The 25,091-nt window shown below is 31.1% G+C and overlaps 2 protein-coding genes across 3 annotated transcripts in view; one reads left to right on the forward strand and one right to left on the reverse strand.

The window, feature by feature from the left end:
* The window catches only part of LOC129231344 (putative polypeptide N-acetylgalactosaminyltransferase 10), a 53,286-nt gene extending 44,545 nt beyond the window's left edge, over nucleotides 1-8,741 (forward strand). The window contains exons 9-10 of the mRNA XM_054865635.1: nucleotides 5,619-5,762; nucleotides 8,570-8,741. Coding sequence (XP_054721610.1) covers nucleotides 5,619-5,762; nucleotides 8,570-8,722 — 297 coding nt within the window. The 3' untranslated portion in view covers nucleotides 8,723-8,741. The remainder of the gene's footprint in view (nucleotides 1-5,618; nucleotides 5,763-8,569) is intronic.
* On the reverse strand, nucleotides 1,628-24,933 carry LOC129231345 (ubiquinone biosynthesis protein COQ4 homolog, mitochondrial-like). 2 transcript variants are annotated; one of them, XM_054865638.1, is made up of 7 exons: nucleotides 24,658-24,933; nucleotides 24,345-24,482; nucleotides 23,446-23,542; nucleotides 18,312-18,414; nucleotides 11,889-12,112; nucleotides 10,026-10,203; nucleotides 1,628-1,729 (listed from the first exon to the last, which is right to left on the reverse strand). In XM_054865638.1, exons 1-6 carry the CDS (start codon nucleotides 24,758-24,760, stop codon nucleotides 10,050-10,052), a joined length of 819 nt encoding a protein of 272 aa, XP_054721613.1. In that variant the 5' UTR covers nucleotides 24,761-24,933; the 3' UTR covers nucleotides 1,628-1,729; nucleotides 10,026-10,049. The 2 variants fall into 2 exon arrangements, with proteins under 2 accessions (XP_054721613.1, XP_054721612.1); XM_054865637.1 differs by having other exon boundaries at nucleotides 1,631-1,853.
* Nucleotides 24,934-25,091: the final 158 nt, after the last annotated feature.

The following is a 25,091-nucleotide window of genomic DNA, read 5'->3' on the forward strand; positions in this document are numbered from 1 at the left end:
TTATTGACCCGCAAACCCTGGCTTTTTTTTTTTAAAATCATGCACTAGTTGTGGTTTTTCTCTTGTATTTTATTTTTCTTTTATTTATTTTTTGCTAACAAAAATCCATACATTTGAGAACTTTTAAATTAATTTGTTATGTTATCGGTGAGGGTCTCCCCTCCCCTTTTTTCATTAAAAAAAAAACACAGAGATGATCATGAAACATTCGTGAACATTTTTCGAGAACAACTGAGGTTTTTTCTTTTTCACAAAATAGTTATAAGAATAGAATGCAAGTAAGGAAAAAAAAAAACTTGGGATTAAAGAACTGCTTTGAAAATGTTTTAATGTTAAGAAGAGAATAAGTAAATATTGTAATAACTGTACATAAGTAATAAACATTACTACAAAAGCATAGAAAACTACAAAAATTAATCACAAAATTCATAATAGACCTCATATAGGATATTATTATTATAAATATTGTTATGGTATGTTCTCTCTATCTTTTGTTTTAAGTAAGGAGAATTTTTTTTGAAGTAGACAAGCAAAAATCTTTGAGGACCAGTTAGATTTTTCTGTAAACCAGTGCTGGTCACCTGGTTAAGAATTGCTGCTCTAAACTATTCACTTTATTGTTACTAAATTAAGGAATGCTTTTCTAAAACACGAGGATGCCAAGTAGCAGTTCTAATAGTGAAAATAATCAATTTGAAAAGATTGTAGCAGTTCTTTCAACAGTTGCAATATTAGTAATTAATAATAAATAAAAGTTAATAATTAAATAAAATAAATGAAAAAAAGCATTCTGAAAATTCCAACAAAAACAAAGCATGCATTAAAAATTTCACATTATAAAACATAATATAAAAAGTAATTTTCTGATCAAATTGAATTATATGCATTTCACTTAGATTTATTTTAGCGATTTTTTTCAATGAAAAAACACAATATAAAATTCAAAAAATATGTCAATGCAAAAAAAAAGTCCTATTTACATACGTTATTAGTGCTGTGTATAAAATAAATCTAAGTCACAAATACTGCTAAAATCGGAAGCTCCTATAGCATTGTCATTTGTGCATTTTTCAGCAGCACAGGAATATTAACAGTAATGTACTAGGATCACTAAACGCTGTAATTGTAATAAATTTGCTACAAGTTTGTTGTACAGCAAAAAATTATATAAGAATATGAAGCTAAGTAATAATTTCAAGAGCATTTCAGCCACATATCTTTGTTGGTATGTGAAATCAATCAAAAGGTTGTAATAAGTATTAAAACAAAAATTTGAAACTTACTTATGGAAAGATATTCCCGGATCTTCTTTCCCGGTCTGTTTGTACACCCGTACGCAACGCAAGAAGGCATATTAATTAAATGAGCAAGAAATAATTCACTATTAAACACAGAATTCTAGGCAAAATAGCACTGATAAAGCCTTTTAAAGCTGAATGTTTTTGGTAGACTTCCTCTGGTAAAAGATCAAAAATAATTGCAGCACATTTCAACTCAACCAACTTATTTTACTGTTTTTCTTTAAAACACCAGTCTTACTTTTTCGTAAATAACTGCAATGTTTTTTATTCCCTATTTCAATTTCTTTACAAAAATTAAAAAATCAAATGACAAATATCTTATTCTTTGGCAAGTTTTTTATTGCTGTATCATCTTTAATAACAACATTTGCAGCTCTTTGCATCAACTCCTGTGCTACAGATCCTTGTGTCGGGTATCCATCCACATTCTGCAAAAACGAAAATATACTACTCGTTTTTACATTATTATTTGTACATATGGATTGGAGCATGTTGCCTTTAAGATCATAACATACTCCAAAGAAAGGAACATCTAATCTCAATAGCCCACGTCTGAAAAGGAAAGCAAGATATAGGTTAGGTTATGGAACAGTATGCAGCTTTATTATAGTATAGTTATTATAATTCTATGTTTTATAACCTCTACATTACAAATTTTCATCTTTTTACGGAGTAACTTTGGGAATGAGAAATTTTCAATGTTAAGAAGCAAGTTTACAGCTATCTTTTGGCTTTGGTTGACAAAAACCTAACTATACAAAATGTTTATATAATATTTGTTTCACTATCTGTTTGTTTAGTAACATTTAAAAGCAGTTTGAAATAACATCTGTAATCTTGAGTTTTACCAATTAAGTAGAATGTATTGTTCTTAATGACATGCTAAATATAATATTCCAGGATTGATATAAACTCATTTCCCTTGTTGTTTCTAATGTAGATAATGCACCTATATGAGAATAGTAGAGTAACATTGGGTACAAAATCAAGTTTCCTACTGTTTTTGATAGGGATAAAGCACTGTTCCAACATTACCCCAATCAATGGGGTAAGATTGGGACAAATTATTATTATTATTTTCATCAAATACCATAGCAACTAGAGTTATTCTTTTGCCATATCTAGTAAGAGGAATATTCATCTGACATATTAACGCATTTTAAGCCTCTTTTTTTTTGAAAATAAAGGTGGGAAAAGAGTAAAACTTTGAAAAGTGTCTCAAAGTTACCAAATCTTAATGTATTTTGAAATGTACTGTAGTAGCAGTAGACAAACAGATAATTTAAAACTAACAAGCTGGTGAGAGCTGAATTTCAATCTTGGTTACAAAAAGTTCCCTAGTTGTCAGTATGGACCAAAGGTCTCTTTCTTATACTGCTGTGGGAAGGTGAAGGGAAATTAGTTTTTAAAATATACATACATGCCATTTTTGATTTCGCTAAAAATTTTACAGTGGTTTCTTTGGATGACTTTAAAAGATTTTTTTTCTTTTCTTCCAAAAAAATTTTTGTGACCCACAAAAATACCGAAAGTCGGTCCTGACTTAAGGTTTTTCTCAAACCGACATTTTTTAATATTTAATTATCTCCGCACATTGAGCATCAGCAAAAGTAATCTTTGTGATTACAACATGATATTTAGGTCATCAAATGAAATATATTGTAAATTTTATGGCTGACCTTCAGTGGAATCTGGCAGGGATGGCGAAACTGTGCAGAAGTAAGTGAAAATGTCATGTTTGAGGTCTCTTGGTTCCAAGCACTGAGGTCCAACCATAGTTTCTGGGTGCAATTTGTGTAATAATATATATAAATTATTAAGTAGGCTCATTAAATACATGGTTAAGGCTCACTGCTGCAAAAAATAGCAGTTTTGTCATCAAAATATGATAAAGTGTACTTTTAGAGGCCTGTATCTCAGTGCAGAGGGTCAGTATAGAACTTGACACCTGCATTTCAAACTAGAGTGTATGTTTTTTCCCAAACAAGTAACAGAACTATGGGCAATGGTCTTGCAGGTTCATAAAATGCTCATCAAGATGAGGAAACTGCACAGGAGTTAACGACGCATCCAGTTAGTTGTACTCTAGGTATATACTTTGTCTTGCATTTTTTTACTGTCCCACTAGTTAGTTAGGCAACCATACCCTTGTTTTATAGTGTCAATTATTGCTTTTATCATAAGTAATAAAATATGACTTAGTAATTGTTTGCTATCATGGTAGTTAAGTGCAGAGAAAACAGTTTTTGTCACTACAGCCTAAAATGGAAAAAAATAAGTCATTATCAAATGCAAAAAGCTATCTTAACTAAAATATTTAAAAATATACCTAAAACACCTTCAAAAAAGCATTACAAATTTCTTGTTTTTACCACTATAATAACCTTTTTTTTACTTTGCTTCCAGTTATAATGTTATAAAGTATGCGAGTAAGCATAATCAGTCTACTTGCAAGTTTATAACTCTTTTAAAAGTCTATACTCTTTTTTTTGATCATAAAATTATGAACGATATTCGAAATGATGAGCGATTTCTGGTACAAATTGTATAAAATAAGTCTTATCAAATACTTATACAACTACTTTTGAAATGAAATATAATGTGAAAAATACAAATTTGCATGAACCTTGTGCATTCTGTTATACCCCTTTCAAATTAAATCTCAATAATCACCATAGTGCCAACCCTGAGCGAAAGTTTAAACCCGGATATGTTGATTGAATTGAAAACTGAAAAGTACATTTGTTTCGAAATGCGTATTGTGTTCTTGAAAAGAATTTGCCCATAGTTCTGTCACTTGTTTGTGAAAATACATACTCTAGTTTGAAATGCAGGCTTATGAAAACTGCACTTTTTTAGCATTTTTTGATACAAAAACTGCCAATTTTTGCCAGCGTAGAGCGTGAGCCATGCAACTAATGAGGGTATTGAATAATTTATATATATTATTACACAAATTACTTACAAAAACCATGGTTAAGCATCAATGCTGGGAACCAGATGGCCTCAAACATGGCACTTTTTATTTATTTATTTATTTTTTTTTTGACAAAGTTTGCCGACCCCTGAAAGGCTGTACTGAAGCTCAACCACAAAATTTACGGTGCATTTCAATTGAGGTAATAAATTTCATTTTGTCAACACAAGATTTTTTTTTTGGCTGATGCTCAATACACAGAAATAATTGAATTTTTAAAACGATTTGGAAAAACCGCTACGTGGGGCTCCACTTTATAAAGGTTTACAGGTCCCCAAAAATTTTTTTTGGATGAAAAGGAAAAATATGTTTTCTAAAATCTTTAAAAGAATCCAGCATAAAAGGTGAAACTGGCAACTGAAGAAGAGTGGCCAGATCAACAGGTTTTTACTGTAAAATTATTTTTAACTTGAATACTGAGCATTTTATGAACATTTGAACAATTTGAAACTTTGATGAAAAATAGAAAGACACAGAAAATTAAAAACACTACATTAAAATGTTTTTTTTTGGGGGGGGGAGAGAGATTAATTGCCTCATAGCACAGCATTGGAAAAAAACATCCCTTTCATCTCACTGTTTCAGTCTGCCCAATGTCTTGTGATGAAGTCAAGTCATGATCCCAAATTTACATGGAGCAAATTTGTCAAGCTGTCCAGATGCATATATGTCAAGGTGACTTGTGTTGTTGAGATCAGCATTGAGCTTTCTAAAAAAACTGAAGATTTATTTTTTGTATCAAATTTTAGTGTAATTGAATGTATTCAAAATAATGTCTGTTACTGTTCATGAAAATTTTCCAAACAATTGCATGCAAATAAGCGTAAAACTCCCAATTGGCAGAGCTAAAAGAGAACTAACAAGCAGATACCAAACAGCTTGTTATGACATTAAGAGACTGCAGCTTGCACAAAAACTTTTTAAACGGTAATGATAACAAATCATTTAATTTGAAAACTAATATATGCAGGTTTTATTTTACTATTATAAGGACAATACAAACGAGAAGAAAAGATATTTCTACTCTTGTGTTTCTAAAAAAAGGTTGCATTAACATCATTCAGTCAATATAATTTCGGCCATACACATATCCATCCAGTTTAAATCTGGAATTGGATATTAAAGCAAAAGAAAACTCGATTCTTTGACCCAGAAGTTTTATAAGGCATGGCCAAAGTTGCCTCCAATGAAAATTTAATCACTTATAAGATCAATGGTGTTTTTTCCTACGTATTTCTACATAGTAGAAATGAAAAATATGAAACGTTTTTGTTTTCAGGGATATTTTCTAATCTTAAGAGAAAATTCTACAATAGTAAATGTTTTTCATTTCATTGTAGCAATTTGTTCTAACTTGGCACAAAGATATCCGTCCTATGAAGAGAGGTTTATGTTTTGATGTTTCTAGTTCAGTAAAGCATGCTCCAGTAGTATTATGGAATTGCCATGGAATGCAAGGCAACCAGCTATGGAAATATGATCTGGTAATTCTCAGTTACTTTTGCAATTTTACAATAAAATTATACTGTGCATATATATACCGGGTGATAAGAAACTGAGTATACATTTAAAAAATTAATAATGCACGGAATAATGTACAGTAAACTCCTGATTATCAGTGGAATTGGATGGTTCAAATGCCGTGAATAATAAAAATTGCGAATAAACCTCAAAAAGGCTAAAATGAGGGACAAATATGGTAAAAGTTGTCTGTTCTCAAAAACTTAACTGTGTATATATTGATGCATAATACTGTCTTCAAATAGTGAAAATTTGTAAAGCACGGTAAAAATGTTTTGTATTTTTGCACAACAGAACTTAATATCAATAAAGAAAAAGTGTATGTACAATGAAGTGCAATAAATAAATAAAACAAAAACAACTGAGTTAATTTACAATTTTTTGCAAAGAGACAGTCATTGGTATTTGCTTTTTGCTGTTCCTGATTGTTAAATAACTCGCAGATAATACGCTCACAGAAAATCGGGAGCTTATAATGTGTAGATAGGATAAAATTGAAACAAATGCTTGAAATAACATAGGGTTTTCATGTAAAAGGAAAAAAAATATATGTTAAGACATTACAGTTGGATTTTATCTTTTAACATCCCTACTAATGTCTGTTGATCACAGTTAACTTCAGGTTTCCCAAGAGCCAATAATCACATAGAGTAAGATTTGGAGATCAGTCCGGGCAAGAGTATGATGTAAGAGCTAGCTTGGCATGCAGTCATCATGAAGGGAAGTGAGGAAGAGATCTTTTGCAAATTTAGCAGTACCGAGTGTGTCGTTATCCTGCATTAAAATCCTGTGATTTTTTTTTCGTGGCGACAATAAAACCCCACATCATTTCAAGCATGTTTGTTAATTTTTACTTATCTACTACAATGTTTATACCTTCGTAAATATCAATGATACTTCCTCGAAAGTATGTGCAATAATTGTACATAGTAAGCTAACTAATTCCTAAAATTTAAACCTTATTCTCAGCTATTTAGGATGAATGATGATTGAAAAACATTTTTGTTTTCCTCTATTTGTTACTGATCCCCGAAATGCAAAGGTGATATAACTTTTATTGGAAAATGACAGCTGGAGCGTATCTTTTATGTGACAAAAGTTACAAAGCAATTGGTCTCTTATTTCTTGAGAGATCCTTAAAAATGTGAATTTTTAAAAGTGCCCCAATACTTTTGGTCATATAGTATATATATACTGTATTACCCTGCATTATCTGGCATGCCGGAAAAAAAGCAAGCTTGACCAGCATGCCAGAAAATTCTAATTTTCCGGCATGCCGGATAATTCAAGGTTTATTTTTCAACAAAACAAAAGTAAATTTCCCCAATCAGTTCCAATCAAAAAGCAAACCACTGTAAGGGGGGAAAAATCCCGAAAGTAACTTTCTTTTTAAAAAAAAATGTGTATTGCATATAATATGTGCTTGTTACTTATAGTAGGTCATTATTAATTGATTTGATTATATTCCTATATAGTAATCAACTCAGAAGCAATCATTGTTATTATGCATGCAATTTGTTCATAATTTTTTAAATAAATTATTTTAGATTCCTTTCAGAGAGGTAAGATTAATTTTTATTTATTGAATTAGTTGCGCCGAATTCTTTAGCATTGGTTTAGCGGCGGTAACTTACTGCTTAAATGTTTGCTTACTTAGTTTTAATTTAGTCTTATAAAATTATTCGTTATTAAATGATGCGTTTCTTGTTAATATAACAAATGACATTGTTGTTAAATAATTTTACAAATTAAACTGTTTATTAATACTAAGGAGATATGTATAGAACTTTAATTCATTTTTAAGCTGAACATATTTTTTATAGCATCAATTTTTTTTCCTGACCGCGATTTTTCTCGGCATTCTGAAAAGGAGCAGGCAAGTGTTATTGAAAATCTGGTGACCCCCAAATTTTGCGGCATGCTGGATAATGTGGGGTACTATGGTATATACACACAGTCTGACCTTGACATAAGGTCCTCCTGCATATAAGGTCACTTTTCACGAGTCCCTGATCATTGAATCCGAATTCTATGTTATAAAGAGTTGGATATATGGTCTTAATACTATAATGGTTTATAAAATTATTTTTGTCTGATTTTTTTTTTTTTTTTTTTTGAGTAGTTTAGTGCTACAGGGATTAAATTCCAAGAAATTTGAACAGTATGTAATCATTCATAGGCATTTCTCCTACTAAACAAGTATAAAGTGCAGATAATTCAGTTAAAGTGAGTAAAATGACAGTGACACTGAAAAGTAGTGATGACACAAGCACATTGTCATGATATATTTTTTCTCCCAGCCATGAAAGAGCTGAAGAAATTTTTCAGAAAATTCTTAGACAACATTCTAAGACAAGTTAAAGAAAAATTGTGACTGTTCTGTATTATGGATTATTTTAAGTATGGTAAGTTGTATAGCTTCAATCAGAATTGGAAAATGTTTAAAATTATTAATTTTTCATGAAGTCCAATAATTTCAATTGGTTACTTAATCAAATTAAAAATTATAATCTATTAACATTCTACATCAAACACTGAATATTTCTAATGATATAATACTATTTAAATTTGTTTAAGAAACAACTGATGAAATTCAAATTGAACTTAACATAAATCCTAAATTATGGTTAAAAATTAACTCCAAGATCAGAAAAAGGCCAATTGTTAAAATTAATTTCAGTCAAACAATGATCTTCATAATTAATTCTTGTACCAAATGTTATGCAATAAAATTAATGAGAAGGATTAATTTTTAACTATTTTCTTCCAGGTACAGCAAAACTTGGTTCATTTAATTACAGATAATTGTTTAGATTGTGACATTATTACTCAAGAAATTTTTATGGACACATGTGAGCGAAGCAAAAAGACTCAAAAGTGGAAATTTGATGCTATTAATGTAACTGCTGTGCTAAATTGGTGAAATTGCCACTTGAGGCATTTGTTTGTATTAATAATGGTGCTATTTTTTGTTATTTAAATATGCTAAAAATTTAGATGCAATGAATATATATTGTAAGACGCGATCACATCTTTTGTAGATTTTTATAACAATTCATTCCCATTAAAATATTTAAAAATATATCTCACTTTTACTTTAAAAAAAAATTACTAAAATAAACACCATAAGAACTTTTTATCAATCTACTTAAGTGAATAAACCCAATAAATGAAAGTCATAAGACGTTAGATATACTAATCAAAGTAGCAGAAATACCACGACACTCTACAGGCATAGCAGATTCTTGAAAAGTCTACACTGTTTTTGAACCAGAATGAAGAAACTAAAAATATATCTGCATGCAAGCTATTTTTGGATTTTTAAACTACTTTTCAGAATACTAAAAACATTTCTGCTACTAGGATGAGTTATTTTAGTTAAGATAACAATTTACAATCAAATGCAAATTAGCAAACACGTTAACAGGACATTGTTTCCACTACATAAAAAAAAAAATTATTGTTGCCTCAGGGCAACAGTAGAATATCAGCAAATGTCTTACCCATGTTAGATATCTTACTATTACTATGAGGTGAAGATGTCTAAAAAGCTTAAATTTATTTCTTTAAAATTAAAACTTCTTTAATTCTTTCTCATTCAATAAACATAACCTGCTGTTTCAAAAGAATCAAAAATCTAATGAGATTGCTTTTTAATATAAATATTTTCATCTATTTTCCTTTGCTTTCTCTCTCAATTGTTAATGTTATTTATTCAGGTGAAATGATTTTGAGCACATGGTTATGACATCTTAATCTTGAAATCAAACACAATAGAAAGCTGAGTAGATTTGTGGTATTAAGGAAATCAGAAACTAACAGTGCTTTCTGTGTAGCTTTTGCTTTCTTTACTAACACTAATATAAACTAACTGAAAAACTAATTTTCAGTCAAGTTAAATCTTATGAGCAACAACAATGTTTTTGTGCTAGTGAAAATGGAAAACTAAACTGAAACTTCAAAATTTTCTTTCAATGCACCACTGCCAAAAAGTACAAAACAAACCCTTAAAACTATGTCCCACAACAACAAATAACTTCAATTATATTTTAAAAAACTATATCAAAATTTAAACTGATGTAAAGCTAGTTCAGCAAAATTTGAACTTCAAAACACAATTGGCAAAAAATAGTTTCATTATTAATTGCTAAAAGAAAAAACAATCACACGTTTACACAATAAAGCACAAAAATTAAAACATAATTTATTTACGACTCAATATTCACCTAGATCCTAATGAGAGTGGCGTTTCAGAGAGGGGGCTCAGGAATATTTAATTCAGTTCTTAAAGTGGTTATATTTTGTTCCCATCTCTTTTCAAAATAAACATTCATCAGAAACTTGGCTTTATGTCCGCATTCCAGTGCCCAAGGAAGGTATGTTTCTACATAGAGTTTTCTTTGTCTAGAAATTAAATTAAAACTTTAATATTGAACATTGTTATCATTTTTTTACAGTCTATTATACAAGGTGCAATTATACAAGGTGTTATTATACAAGATGTTTACAGTTACTTATACAATGCATGTCAAGGTTGACAAGGTACAGTCAATTACACAAGGTGCCTTGCACTAATAAAGAAGTATCTTATAAAAAAATATTTCAGATTTAAACATACTTCTTTTTGTACTTTGATCCTTATTTTAAAAAGTTTTTTTTTTCTGAATCTAAATACACTTTTATGAGTGCAACTTTTTAAGTTTTGAGAAGATTCCGATGATTTTCAATTTTGTGCCAGTCATTAGTACAACCTAAGTTTAACCTCTGGGTGATGAGGTTTTACCATTGCGGTCCTTATGTAGGTCTAAACTTTTATACTAGGATGGGCAATACGTATTTAAGTCAAGGGTTCTGGGAGGTTGACCCTCAAAATATCCTTTGTGGTACCCTTGAAGTTGCCCTCATCTGTTGTAACCCATGATATCGAATTCATTATTATTTCCTTTAATTTGTCAATGTTGAGGACCAGTATGCATTGACAAAACATCATAAGTACAAGAAAGCACTGAGCTTTTTTTTCTCAGGTGCTATTTTCAGTTTTTGATATTAGCGCCCCTACATCATTTTAGCTATTATATATATATATATATATATATATATATATATATATATATATATATATATATATATATATATATATATATATATAACTAAATAAAAGAAAATCAGAAAAGAATAAAATTAAATAAAATGGAGTAAGTCACAAGCCCAATGTTGCACAAAGCAGTCAAACAAACAGCCAGGTAAATATTACAAAATGCAACCAGTAAACACATAAGGGATTTACAAAATTAAACAAATAAGAATACTAAAACTAATAATAAGACCAAGTTGATGAAGCCAGAACTCCTTAGCAGTGGAACCTTCATCCTAAGGTCAACAGACCCAAAACTTTAAACTAAAAACTAAAGTGAGGATGTTCAGTTCCGAAAACGCTAGCATTCAGTAATACATAGGGCTAAACACACCGTATTCAAAAAATGAACACAGATTTCCTGGAACTAGGACTGAAAACTATACACTGGGGTTTCATCTCGACTATTAGAAGCTAATGGCTATCAATAATAGTCCTCCACCGTACCACCAGCAGAAGTTCAAAGGTCTTACCAAATATTCCAGGTGAGAGCTCAGTACCATGTCCCACAAGTCAGTGTTCATTCCAGTCGATAAAACGAATGGATCTATTATCCTTTCCTCATCCTATCTATTACTTGCTATCATCAGATTTATTGGTGTCTGTAACTGGGGATCGGATCTTTTTTAGAATTTGAGCAAATAAAAATAGAATTAACTACTTCAGATGATTCAGAAGCAGCCAAACATTAGATAAGATGTAGTTGCATGACAGAAAAAATTTAAAAAGTCTAAATGCATTAAAAGTCTCAGAAAATTAAGTTAACCGGAGAGCGATGTCTTAAGCATATCTCTTACTGGTGCTGTTACCCTAAACCTGTTTCATGAATCCTGATAAACTGAAATTTTACATAAACAGTTTTACCTTTTATGTTGCTCTAAAAGGATAAAAAAAAAGATTCATTTATGCTTAATAAATATTTCAATAAATTAGACGAACACAAAGGTACATATACTTTGGCCGCAATTGAAGAGGACCAAAAAGAGCTCCTGCAGCACACATTGGAAGACCAGTCTGAATCGCTTCAACCCATTTCACTGCAACTTCACCAAGTATATTTGTTGGCATACAGAGTAATGTATGAACAAAGTCATGAACTTCTCTATAGCGCTGAATAATGTAGGCTAAATCAACATCGTCAACAAAATGTACAGGTTGCCTTGTATCAGGAGTAACTTTCTATTGAAAAAAACAATGCATGCAGTCTCAATCAAACAAAAATAAATAGTTAGTTACACAATTCATAGTTTTGCTGTTTAACTTATTTGCAAAATTTGCAACAATATACATGGCAAATGAAGTAGTGCAAAAAAACCAGCATTATAGTAAAAATGCTAATAGGTTTTTAATTAACGCAACATTGCTTTATTATACCACACTTAACAAAACAACTTCTGCAACAAACCAATTTAAACTAGTATGTTGTGGCCATAGCAAACTTTCTTCTATAACTATTTCATGAATTTTTGAATCTATTATATAATCGCTACTACAAAATTCTGCTACTTGCAAAAGCGAGAGGATTCCAATAATTAGGAAATTGGCAATCTTAATTCATTAGACTTAAATTTCTGGCACTAATGCCAGTGGGGGGCATATTTTTCTTTTGCATGCAAAAAACAAAGAGTAGGGAAATATCTACTTGCATCATGCTACCATAAAATAACAGGGTTATTAAAATGAAATTTCTTGCACAAAAATTTGATGACTGGGCCGATTTCCCAATCATCATAATGTCCTGGCAAAAGCTCATTTGTCTTTAATTAAATCTTGCAAAAGGCTTTCACGAGCAGATGACATTTTAATATGAATTATCTTTCATATTGTTTTATTAATTGCAAAGAGCAAAAATTAAAAGTTCATTTCAAACGTTTTGCTTATTTGAATTATAAGCATTTCATTTGTGAACAATTAGAAGATGGCAACTGATAAAATTTTAAATCATTGAGATTTTTTTGATCATCTGTCTTTAATTATATGGAATGAAGGGCTTTCTCGTGCAGACGAGAGTTTAATATGAATTATCTTTCACATTGCTGTATTAATTAAGTTACTTTTATTCGAGCAAATGAGAGAAAATATCAGCCCCTTTGGAGTGATTATTGCTAAAATTGAATCAGCGCCCATTTCCGTGTAGGCCTACATTTGTGCAAAATTCCATTTAAAACGTAGCATTACTTTTTGAGCTATAGCACTCACAATAAACAAGAAAGAACATTTGATTGCACAACACCCTTTTGAGCTATTGGTGTGAAAATCCAATCAGCAATAGAACCCTCTAAGGTCTACACGTCCATCTCTTTTTGTTTTATTCTCTTCATTTCTTCTTGAGATATAGCAGTCGCAATTAATGAGAAAAAACATTTCATTGCTCAACTCCCTTCTAAGCTATTGGCACCAAAATTAAATCAACACCTGTACCCTCTAAGGTCAACATATGGACCAAATATTGTTTGATTCTGCCCATTACTTCTTGAACTATAGCAGGCACACATAATGGAATAAACATTCGATTGTTTCACCCCTCTTGGAGGAATTGGAGCTGCTCTAGAGCAGCTACAAAAACGGGTCACACATATCTGTGGTTATTTGCCAAAAGTTGATCCAGAATTTGATATGTCGAAAGATCAAGTTAAGCAGAAAAAATATGAACTACCAAACATGCTATAATTGAAAACTTTCATATAATTCTTCACCAAAAGATAACTCTACTTATCATGTTTTGCTATATCAAATTTGACTTATCAACTTTTGACAAACAAACATAGATATACAGAGAGACATTTTCTAAAAATGTGTGTGGTCAAAAGGGACTCAGCACACCTCAAAAGGTGCAAATCCTTCAATTTTTCCCGAATTTCAATACTTTCTTCAAAAGGATCTTTCAATAAGAGTGGGTAGATGTTGAAATGGAATGAAACAAGTTGTATGTGAGGTATTAACAAAAATTTCTTTTTAATTAAAAGGCCCATGCAGACCTTTTTGTATGGCATATAACATCGTTAAAATGTCTACCCCAGCTTCTCACGGTGGCTCAGGTCTGAGTGGTCCAATTTTCAATGAGTATCCTGCATAGATCTAGCGGGTATTGAGCGATAACTTCTGTTATTTGAGCTTTAAGGGCATTGGTCGATTGCAGCTTATTTGTATAGCCCAGTGACTTCAGGAAATCCCACAAGAAAACGTATAGCTAGGTCAAACTGCACAATATTTGGGACCAATTAACATCACCTCTGCAAAGATAACCATTCTCTCAAATTGTTCATTGGGACATAGCATCAACCTATTGGAATACCATGTCGTCTATGTCCAAATCATTCAATTTGGGCCAAAAGGAAATTAGTTGTCATCGTTCTTCATTGCTCACTGTTTACGGTGATGACCTCATCAACTCTTTTTTCAAAAAGTACAGACCATTGACATCCTCCGCCTAAAATCCACAATAAACAGTAACTTCTTATCGATTCATCGTCACCTGGTGAACCTCATGTTGAATGGCGTTGTCTAATATGCGGCTGTGAAGGGCTACCACATCTACTGTAAAAGGAACTCAAGGAGTACAATGCTTGGAAAACTAGGGAGACTGGACCAAATTTTTGGTTTTTTCTTTCTTTTCTTTTTCTTTTTTTTTTTTTTTTTTTTTTTTTTGTAGAAGTGTTAGAACAATATCAAAAAAATATACATAAATACTTTGCCATTTAGCACATTGTTATGGCTGAAAATAATAGCATAATTTTAGGTAGAAATGGTACAAAAAATTATATTCTTAAAGTCTGCATCAGGGTCAAGTGTCCTTAGAGCTAAGGACACTTGACCCAACACTTAGGGAGACATGACCCCCCTCCTGAATGTAAGATGACTCATAGATATTGAAATCAAAAATGCAGGTTTGATGATGTTTTTTGTTTAAATAAGTGATACTTGAAGTGAATATACATCATGTTCACTCTTTAGGTGAAGGGGTACATTTTTTTAAATTAATCTTACTCCATATCAGCAGGAAAGCAGAAGTCGAATTCAAAACTTTATCAGGTCAGACCAAAGCATTATTTTGGTTATTTTACTAACTAATAACCCACTAGGCTCAAAGATTATTAGTATTTTAGTTATTTGTCAAATAAAAACATTTTTATGCCAAAATGTTATGTATCAGAAATTAATTTAAAAAAAAAAATCAGGCCTTCATATTCACAATGTTAGAGTTATTGCATAAACGAGCTGATGTGTGCATCACATGACTTCCTTTTACTCTAATTCAATGTCATTTTCTCATTATTGGCAGTTTTAATGTGATTCAAAAGTTTACTCTCTAAATATCACCAACAGTGGCCAAATTAAAACCAGATTTAAAAATAAAAAAATAAAATAAATTTTTAAAAAAATCATCGAATTTGTCGCCAAGTTGGCGACCAAAAGACTGGTGATATATTGCCAAGTGTCTGCCAAATTATAACACCACTTGAGTTTACATTGAAAATAAAAATGATTTCCCCCCAAAAAGGGGCAAAAGACTCTGTACACCCCCTGTTGGAGCATCCGAATGCAACCAAAAAGGAAGGTTCACAACTAGACCCCACTAGGACTCTAAGTACCAAATTTCAACTTTCTAGGACATTCCGTTCTTGAGTTATGCGACATACATATACACATACGCACATACATACGTACATACAGACGTCATGAGAAAACTTGTTGTAATTAACTCGGGGATCATAAAAATTTATATTTCGGGTGTCTGTACTTTCCTAGGCATATATCCAAGTGTGGTCGGGTTGAAAAATAAACTCAACATTCATTCGGGGGTGAGCAAAATGGAAATTAAGGCTGATTTTTGAGTGAAATTTTTTTTAATAAAATAAAATCATTAATAAAATCCTAACTTACAATATTTTATCTATTCAAAAATAAAAATTCATTGAAAAAACATCAAATTAAACAAGGTCACGTCTCCCTAGTTAGCTTGGGTCAAAGCTCCTTAGGTAGCTTTCTTTTGTTTTCCTAATATTTTTAGCAACTTAGATTAAAGTTAGATAAAACTGCTGTAATCAATAGATATCAAGAAAAGTAGCTAAAAAATGTATACATTTAAAATTCAATCCCTCTAAAATGGTAGTTAAAATCTAAAAAATTACAAAATCTTCAAACTTCACTTTTACAGTGCAGTATCATTTAACACTGAATTTCTTAAAAACCACTGATAATTCTGAAATGGCATTTCCCTGCAAAATACTGTTGTGTGACTGGTCAGCCAATAACATGACTAAAATTTTCCCTAAATATCCTTTTCATGGAAAAGATACTCATGTGTTATGTCTCCCTATGAGTCAAACCTCCCTAGTTTCCCCTTAATGTGCTGCTCAATCATGAAACTTGTCACGGTGATTAGGCATGAGTGACTGAAAAATAAACAGCAGATTAGAAAAAAATCACCAAAACAACAAAGCCACCACAAAAGGCTGTCAACATCTACCCACTCCAATTGAAAGACACTTTACATTTTGGATATAGAAGAAAGTAAAAATAGATCATTAGTTACTGCATTTAGTGATTTAAAAACAAATGTGCAAACAAATTTACATAAAATGTACATTTAGTTCAAAAAAGGGACAATTTGAAGTATTAAATAAAAAGTACAAAAAAAACTGCCTAATTTGCAAGAAATATACTTCAAATGATATCATAAACAAATCAGGCATGTTCTTTAAGCATGGCTGGCTTCGTAAAGCTATCTAAAACTAATTAGGTTATTTTCATACAATTTCATAGAAATATAAATCAAATGTGGTAAAAGCTAAAACAACACTGAATAATCTGCAGCATTTACATCTCTTATTTCTCAGAACAGTTTCTTTCTTTCTTCAAGAGAATTCCAAAACATTGTTTTGTTCAGATAATGAAAGCAATCCTACTATCAGAATTTACAATGTTAAAGTAATTCAAATAATGTATAGAAGGAAAATATTAACTTTGAATGAAAACATAAGCTTAAACAGCAAACATAAAACAGGAGTTAAAAGGTGTAGGAAATGAGAACTTTTGAAATTGACTAATTTACAATGTCTATTCAGTCTGCTATTTGTGTTAATTGATATTAGCTAATTGAGCTTTTCATACATAATGTTAATAATTATGAACAGATAATCTATATCAGAAGTCACAAATGAGATATAACTAAGTTCATATCAAAGAGGTATAGGAGCTAGGCATGATAACCAACTGCACTGAAGTCAGGATACTCTGGATATTTAGATTAAAAATAAGAGCTTGTGGATATTTATTTGCCTCAGGTACAGTAAATGAGCATTAAAATAGGTAGGATAATTATAACAATAATGAAAGAAATTAACTTTTAAAAAAGAAGTAAATTTGGACATTGATTTACTGCACTATTTTTTAAACCATTAATTATTTAATTACAGTTGTGTTTAATCAACTGTTTCCTGAGGTACACATGTTTTTTACTAACATTTTAAATTTTCTTCATGCAATCCCAGATGAGAAAAATTCACCTTTCTCTATTTTTATCACATACCTCCATTTTTTCATCATCTGGTGTTGAATATAAGTAGTTTCTGCTTTAATATATACTTTTTTCAGAAACTAAGACTTTTTTTTATTCCATTGTTAAAGTTGTCAATGTCTGTTCAGTTTTGAATGTACTAAATTGAACTAAAGTGCTTCAATTTTTACATATATTTACTATAAATGTTTACAATATAAGTTACACCATGAACAAAGATCGGAGAAGTATAAAAAAAAGTTTCTATAGAATGCAGAAAAATTCAATGCAAACATTTTAAATACACAAAAAAAAAAGATATTGTTAATGAAAGCGACTGATGTATAGCCTATGTTTTAAATACAGAAATAAGCAGAGTTATTTATTATTTGTATAGATATAATGACTGAGTTGGATAAATTGAGCTTGAAAATTTATTTTTTGGTACCTTATTCTGCAAAATGTTTTGTTGTGGCATTGAATTTTATAAAAGATGCACTAACCAAAAAACAGAGCAGTAGTAAAAAAGTATATCCAAGTTTAGAGAAGTTTAATTTCCTTTTCTCCTTCAAGAAAGAAATATTTGAACATCATATTTAACTAAATCATTTTATTATTTTTATCATACAGAATTCTAGTCATGTAATCTTTGTATCCTCACAGGCGTACAAGACAAAACTACTATAATATTACATTACTTAAAACAATGCACTATTAACACTAATTTTTAAAAAGATAAACTTTTCTATATTAATGTATCAATACCTACAAAGAACATTTGAATCAAAAGTAACATTTAAACATTTAACACATTCCATTCTGAAAAAGAACTTATAAAAGCAAACAATCAAAAATAAAGATAAACCAATTTGAACTTACATTATCATTCAGAAATTTCATGTATGCATGACCAAATGTTCCTGCTGGGAGTGATTTCAAGTATTGAAAATCAATGGTTTCAGAGCTTATTCTTGGTCGGTCACTAAAAAAAAAAAAAAAAAAAAAAAAAAAAAAAAAAAAAAAAAAAAAAAAAAAAAAAAAAAAAAAAAAAAAGCAACTTATGATTTTAACAAATGTGTAAAGTACTAGCAATAAATCAGTCAATCCTTTCTGAAAAACTAAAGGTATAGCGGAATGTGAATCTCTAAACCATCATTTCAGAACTACAAGTATAATATTTAATTTTAAATAAACTAAAATTAGTAACAAATGTACTTATACAGTGTATTTTTGTTTACTTTAAAATTATAAATGTGCAAAATTTCAAGCATCGCTGAAAACATTCAGCCTGTGAAGAAGAAAATGAGTCATTGCAGACTCATTTCAGCATTTAGTTTAAAAATATTTTTCTTTTTTTTTCTTGAGAAAAATAGCCAATTATTCGGACTCAAGTTTTGAGCATTTCAAGAAGTATGAAAAGTTTTAAAATTTTGCTTTGGGTCAAACTATTTTCATATTCTTTACTATTCTAACAATATACAATACAACCTCAACATCTCGGATCTCTCGGGAAGAGAAAAAAAATTGAGATATTGAGTTAACAAGGTTTTTAAAGAAAAAAAAAAGTAGGTAATTTCTACAATTATGTACATTTATCTATGTACTATGCAACCACTTTGCATAACAATTAACAAGTTATTCTTTAACATTTTGCTAGATTTTAAATTTATTTATATCCTTATTTTGATGCAACAAGATCTAGTATTCATTTTTTGACTGATTACTAGACATTGTTAAACTGGATCGTTAGCTGCTTCTGAATAAGCAGACTACCAATTTTTCATTTTTCAATCATGTCAGTCATCATAGTTTTTCTCAATAGCTTGATGGTATTTTGTTATTGTAAAAAATGTTTTGGAAAGGTGTTTGAAATGGACAGCAATGTCATTTTTTTTTCTAGGTTACAAACTTAAAAATTCTTATTTTACCTTCAACTAATAGCACATTCAAAAGCTTTTTGATTGAAAATTGATGAAAAATGAACCCCCTGTTCTCAAAATAGGCAATGTGTTCCCAAGAAAAGCACTAAGAATCTGAACTCTGGGTAAAACACTGAGATAAAAAAGACTACAGAGCCAACTCATACCGAGACTCCCTTAATATCTCGCATCAATCCTCTATTCTTAAAATTTCCAAGAAAAAGGGTGACTACAAGCCAATGTCTCCAGAATTGGTTCTACTACAAAAATTGCAGAGGAGAAATGGCAATTAAAACTTTTTTGGAAGGAAATTTTTGGCATATGAAGGGTTTCAAAAAAGGAATTTTGAGATAACCATGTGAAAGCATTTTAATAAATCAAATTTAGAAAACAAATAACGAATATAAAATTAACAAAATTTCGAGTTTCAGTGCATAAGGAAAGGAAAGTTAGGCACAAAACACCGATTGTGTAGAAGATTTGGGGTCAAAACTAAAATGTGCTAAAAGAGTCAATGCAAAAATTGTATGTGGTCATCAAATACTACACTGACCCTCTTCCCCGGCCAATAAATTTTGAGCGTTGACAGTGTAGAGGGGAAGACGTCCCCCAAAACCTCTCAGCCGCTTCACATAGAGGGGGAAGAAAAACGCTACAGCTTTCTCTCTCTCTTCCGAAAGCTAGAAAATTTCTGTCTGATGAGTCCTCTTAAAAGCCTTTGACAAGAAAAACTTGACTGCATATTCATTTTCTGATATTGATGAAGAAACAGTAGATTTTAGTTCTGGATAGTGGCGGCTCGTGCCTTGAAAAAGTGAGGGAGCCAGATCATGGGTGCACTCGCCTCCACTCCCCCCACCTCCCTTGGTTTTTGAAAAAAACGAATTGAAAAAATATTTTTTTAATATTTAAACTTTTTTTGTGTTGTTGCTGTTAAATTAATAAAATTAAATTTATTTTCGCAACTAAATTAAAAATGTGAAGAAGCAATAACTCTTAAGGTATATTCAAAACTAATGTGAAAATAATCTAAAAAATAATGATTGCTTCTCTAAATTGTCGTTATAGTAAACTAATTACTTGAAGACAAAGAGTCAAGAAAGAAGCAAACGGTTTAAGCTTGTGCACATGAAGGCTTCTTCCTTTACTGTTGTTTATTTTACATAGCTTGAATCGCTTAAGAACAGTCAAGCTATGTAAAATAAACAGCATACAGGTAGGGTAATGGTCACTGCAAATCCTGCTGTAAATATTGAAGTTCAATGCATTGGTGTTGAGGGAAAGAAACACACACACATGTTCAGATAACCCGCGACAACATATAATCCACACCTCATTGATTTTACACTTTTTAACCCATTAAGCGCCAAGTCTCCCATTTTGGGAACCTTCAATTAAGATTTTTTTCTTCATCAAGTAATTAAGATATCATTTTGAAATTTTTTAAAATGAATGATAGAGAACCAAACTTCACTAGTAATTTTTTCAAAAAGGTTTGGAATGTAAATTCCTTCTTGAAAATTTTTTAAATTTTGCAAAAAATTCTTGTTTTTGCATTACACGGGGAAAAAATTCCCTAAAAATAATAAATGCAAATGCAGGAAATTAGGAACATGGAATATGAAGTTCAATAGACCTTTTTTCAAATCACAACAAACAGGGCCCAAGAAAAATAATTTAAAGTAGTTTTAGGGGACTTTATTTACTGAAGTCCCAAAATGGGAGACTTGGCGTCTTCTGATTAGCAGGGCAAGTCATGCCCAGTAGAAATCGTCTTCACCCATTTTGCATTAATGAACTCTCCCTTTTTTTCCTGTTGAAGCCACAGCCCCCTTTGTAGTTTCTCATTGTAAACACTCTTTTATTGTTCAAGGTCAAGAGCAGGTGCTTTTATCAAAAGAAGTAACATTTCATTCGTTTAGAAGAAAGTTCTGGAGAAACAGGGGTGCCAATACTCCCTAAGGAGGATGACGCATCTCTCTGAATTTCTCCAGATCATGAAAGAGATTTCCGTAAAATAAGTTCAAATTTCCTTTAAAACTATTCCTCCCCCCACCATAAAATAATTTTATAGCTCAGTCAGCTCCATGCTCCCCTCCCCTTTGAGGGCGCTCCCCCTTCAATTAGGGAGGTTGAATTTCAATAGAGAAATTTCTTCACTATTTTTTTTTCTTTTTTTTTAAATCAAAAATGTAGTAAGAATTTTTGACTTTGCTACGAGCTTCAAACACTATTAAAATAATATATTTTAGCTTAAAACAAGAAGATGAGTGCAGGATCACTTGTTTGTGAATCGCCAAATTCTTTTCAGATAGTTGAGAAAAAAAACTTTAATCGAAATCGTTTAGATCACAGATATAATGCGATAACTGTCTCACTTTATATTTTTACCATTTATCGTAATTTGTTGGATGAAATCGGAGAAACTATGACCTTTGATAATTCCTCAATGCGAAGCATGCTAGACATTTATCTCTAAAAACATTATGATAATGAATAAATCATGTCATCAAACATGTTGTGAAGCAACCGAAATGTTAACTGCAAAAAAAACCTTGCCTATAATAACACAATTAGACCATCAGGGAACCCAAAAATATCTTAGTTCCATTTTATAAGATACATTTTATATAGTGCTTCATGTCCTTGTCATTTACCATTGCTCGATCCCTTTACATGGTTAATAGAAAAAAGCTACCTCTTCTCTTTTTGTGTATGAAAATCCTAAGGCTTTTTGCTAAAAAGTAGTAAAATGTGTGGGAAAAATTCCGTTTTGTACAAAAAATGTATAAGAAAAAGGAATTCAACACGAATGAAAACCAGACGCAGAGTGATGTAAGGGCATAGGGGGGGGGAGACGTTCTTAAGGGCCCCAACGGCTCAAGAAATTGGAAATAACTAGCATACTAATACTTATTAATGTTGAAAATATACACTGCTAGCCTCTACGGCTGGCCTCCACGGCTTTTGTTGCAAGGGAGCCCAAAATGTATAGCTTTGGGTGTCATGAAAACTTAAAAGTTTTACATTTTAAAGCTTGAATATGTAAAATATGTACATAAAGTACCAATACCTAGCCATATTAATTACATAAAAACGATTTTAGGGCTTTCTAATTGGATTTAGCCAGAAATTATTCAAGTATCCACATAGTGGAAGGGATATGTATGTTGTCCCCATTAAACGCCAAGTCTCCCATTTTGGGACCATACCATATCTCCTAACCTAATAAATATTTTTGCGAAATTTCAGCTACATATGATTAGAGATGTGTATTGAATATCAAAACACATGAAAACTTAAGTAATTTCAATGTGGTTCACATAGCGGCGCTTAATGGGTTAACAGATAATCTGTGGATTATATGCAGGATAATAAGGTACAATCCTTTCTTGTTTTGAAATTTCAAGCACGTACGCACAAAAAAAAAGGAAAATAAATAAGTTATAAATTACTGTCTTCTAAAAAAAGTGAGGGGGCCCGGGCCCCCTCTGGCCCCTCCCATGAGCCGCCACTGGTCCTAGACCTTCAGTTTCTGCTCCTAAGTCAGAAATCAATGTCAATGGCAATGTTTTGAGCTTTTTTTTTCTTTACAACTGAAACTATAGATCAGCATGTTGTGTATTTGTTTGCAGTAGTTGACTAAAAAATTGGTGAACGCATATAAAATCCAAAAGCTTGCAACGGAAAATAACATTTTTCTTAAATGCTATACAGAATTTTTTTCAAATTAATAAACTTTTATAGTTACCTTATAATTCAGTATAATATAATTGACACATTTCACTCTATCCCTTATTACTAATGGAAACATTGTGTTAATAAGAAGTTCCTTATGGAAGTATCTTAGCAAATTCTGACTTTTTTTTTTTAAATCAGATATAGCGAACCCTTGGCTATAGCCATCTCTCAAGTCAGTCTGTTGAAAGTATGTCATAGTGAGTTTTAACTGTAGTATGGGAAAAAATAGGAGTTTTTTATGTGTGAATCACATTTGTTACAATTATAATACATAAATCATGCATAAAATTGAACTGAAAATAAAGGAAAGGTGGAAGCACTTTTTCTGAACAGAAAATAAGCAAGTAACAAACCTTAAAATGGCACTACCTTCAACGTCTTGAAGCATTATATCTCTGATTTTCTTAGCCGATAAATATCCGGTAGTTTCACCTAATACAGCTACCATATCTAGAAAAAAAAAAAATTTATTTCATTTATTTAAATAAAACTTAATAATAAATAACTGATGGTGAGCATTTTCAAAAACAATTAAAAAGATATGCTAAAAAATATGAAACTCGACTTTATATGCAAGGCTTAATTTCTGAAAAACGAAGTGCCAAAGCCCAATATAATCTTCAAAGCCTCTTTCCATGTATAAATAGTCTGCATTCCATAGTGGGAGATTCATGCAAATTAAGCGATGCTGCCTACATGGGAAAAATTTATTGATATAAAATGAAAAAACAAGCAGTAAGGGAGATTTTATCGATTGCTAGGCATGCTGCACACACACAAAAGACAGCACTTTTACTTTCTGAATAAATGAACCAACCTTTTAGTTTTCTCTATTCATCATCCGTTTCTCAAAAAGGCTTTTTGATGAAAAAAGAATTACAAACTGAATAAATTCTTATGAAATCATTGGTGTGCAATTTTGACCAAAGCCGTGTTTCAAAATCCAAGCTTTAGTTTTGTTAGCTATTTTAACATGCTTAAAGCTGGATTTTCGTTCCCCACTGAACTTGAATGCTTTGTTCATTAAAAATTTTTTTAACTTTAATCACCTTTTGCAACTGGTTTCAAACATACATACACCCTAATACTCACCTTGTTTTGCTTATTTACCAATTGCGAACCCAAGGAAAGTGATTTGAAAAATCAATTGCCTGATTGAACATTCAGAAAGCCATTATAAAAATAGCAGAAATGCACAAAATTCGTTTTTTTTTTTTTAGTAGCTTCATTTAAAGGGGATAATGATACTCACCATGACGATATGGATCACTTATTGAAACTACAGACGACCCCAGGGTAAGGAGAATCTTCTGGATGAGTGTAGTAGGAATATGACTCGGGTATAATGCCGTCCTCTGCATTTTCCCATGCAACGAAGGCTCTTCCTTTTCTAAATACAAAATGTAAAGTAAAATTTTCTCTGCTTTCAAAAAACTATGCAAGAAATTATTACCACACTCATACACTAAAAATAATTAAAACAAAAATTAAGAAAAATGACAAAACTATCTTTGTCTATGAAACTATTCAATCATTGCATTTAAGTAGTTGTTTTAAAATTTTACCAGGGTGTAAATCAAGTCCATGAGCAGAACAGATTAAACGAACATTATTGATAGCTCGGTTAACTATTCCCATGTTAAGTTTGTTGACAAACATTGCAGTCATAACGGCGTTTTTTAGTTTTTACTCGGCAGAAAGACAGCAATCAGTCAAAAACTGCACATACACTTTTTAGAAGAAAATGCTTTTTTGACAAAAAAAAATGGTTTAGAAAAGGTTCATATCATTTTACGTAATTTTGAATACACAACCAAATTCGCAGCTTAGTTTGTATTACATTAGGCTGACTGAGAAAAAAACAGTTGAGAGATTTTTACTAAGAGTTTCTCCTCTTTGATATGACAGACGGTGATACCACTGACGTCATTCCTAAGCATTTTCGCTAAGGAACTCTAGCTCTGGCTCAAGAGGCTCAAGGGACAGATTCACAACGCGG

This window comes from Uloborus diversus, chromosome 10, assembly GCF_026930045.1.
Source record: "Uloborus diversus isolate 005 chromosome 10, Udiv.v.3.1, whole genome shotgun sequence".
Taxonomy (NCBI): domain Eukaryota; kingdom Metazoa; phylum Arthropoda; class Arachnida; order Araneae; family Uloboridae; genus Uloborus; species Uloborus diversus.

What these genes read in the sequence shown, in the direction of transcription:
- LOC129231345 (XM_054865638.1), bottom strand. Translation starts at nt 24,760, where the DNA reads ATGACTGCAATGTTTGTCAACAAACTTAACATGGGAATAGTTAACCGA. An exon ending in TGGACTTGATTTACACCCTG is followed by an intron (nt 24,483 to 24,657) that starts GTAAAATTTTAA and finishes TTTTGTATTTAG; the next exon opens with AAAAGGAAGAGCCTTCGTTG. An exon ending in AAGTGATCCATATCGTCATG is followed by an intron (nt 23,543 to 24,344) that starts GTGAGTATCATT and finishes TTTTTTTTCTAG; the next exon opens with ATATGGTAGCTGTATTAGGT.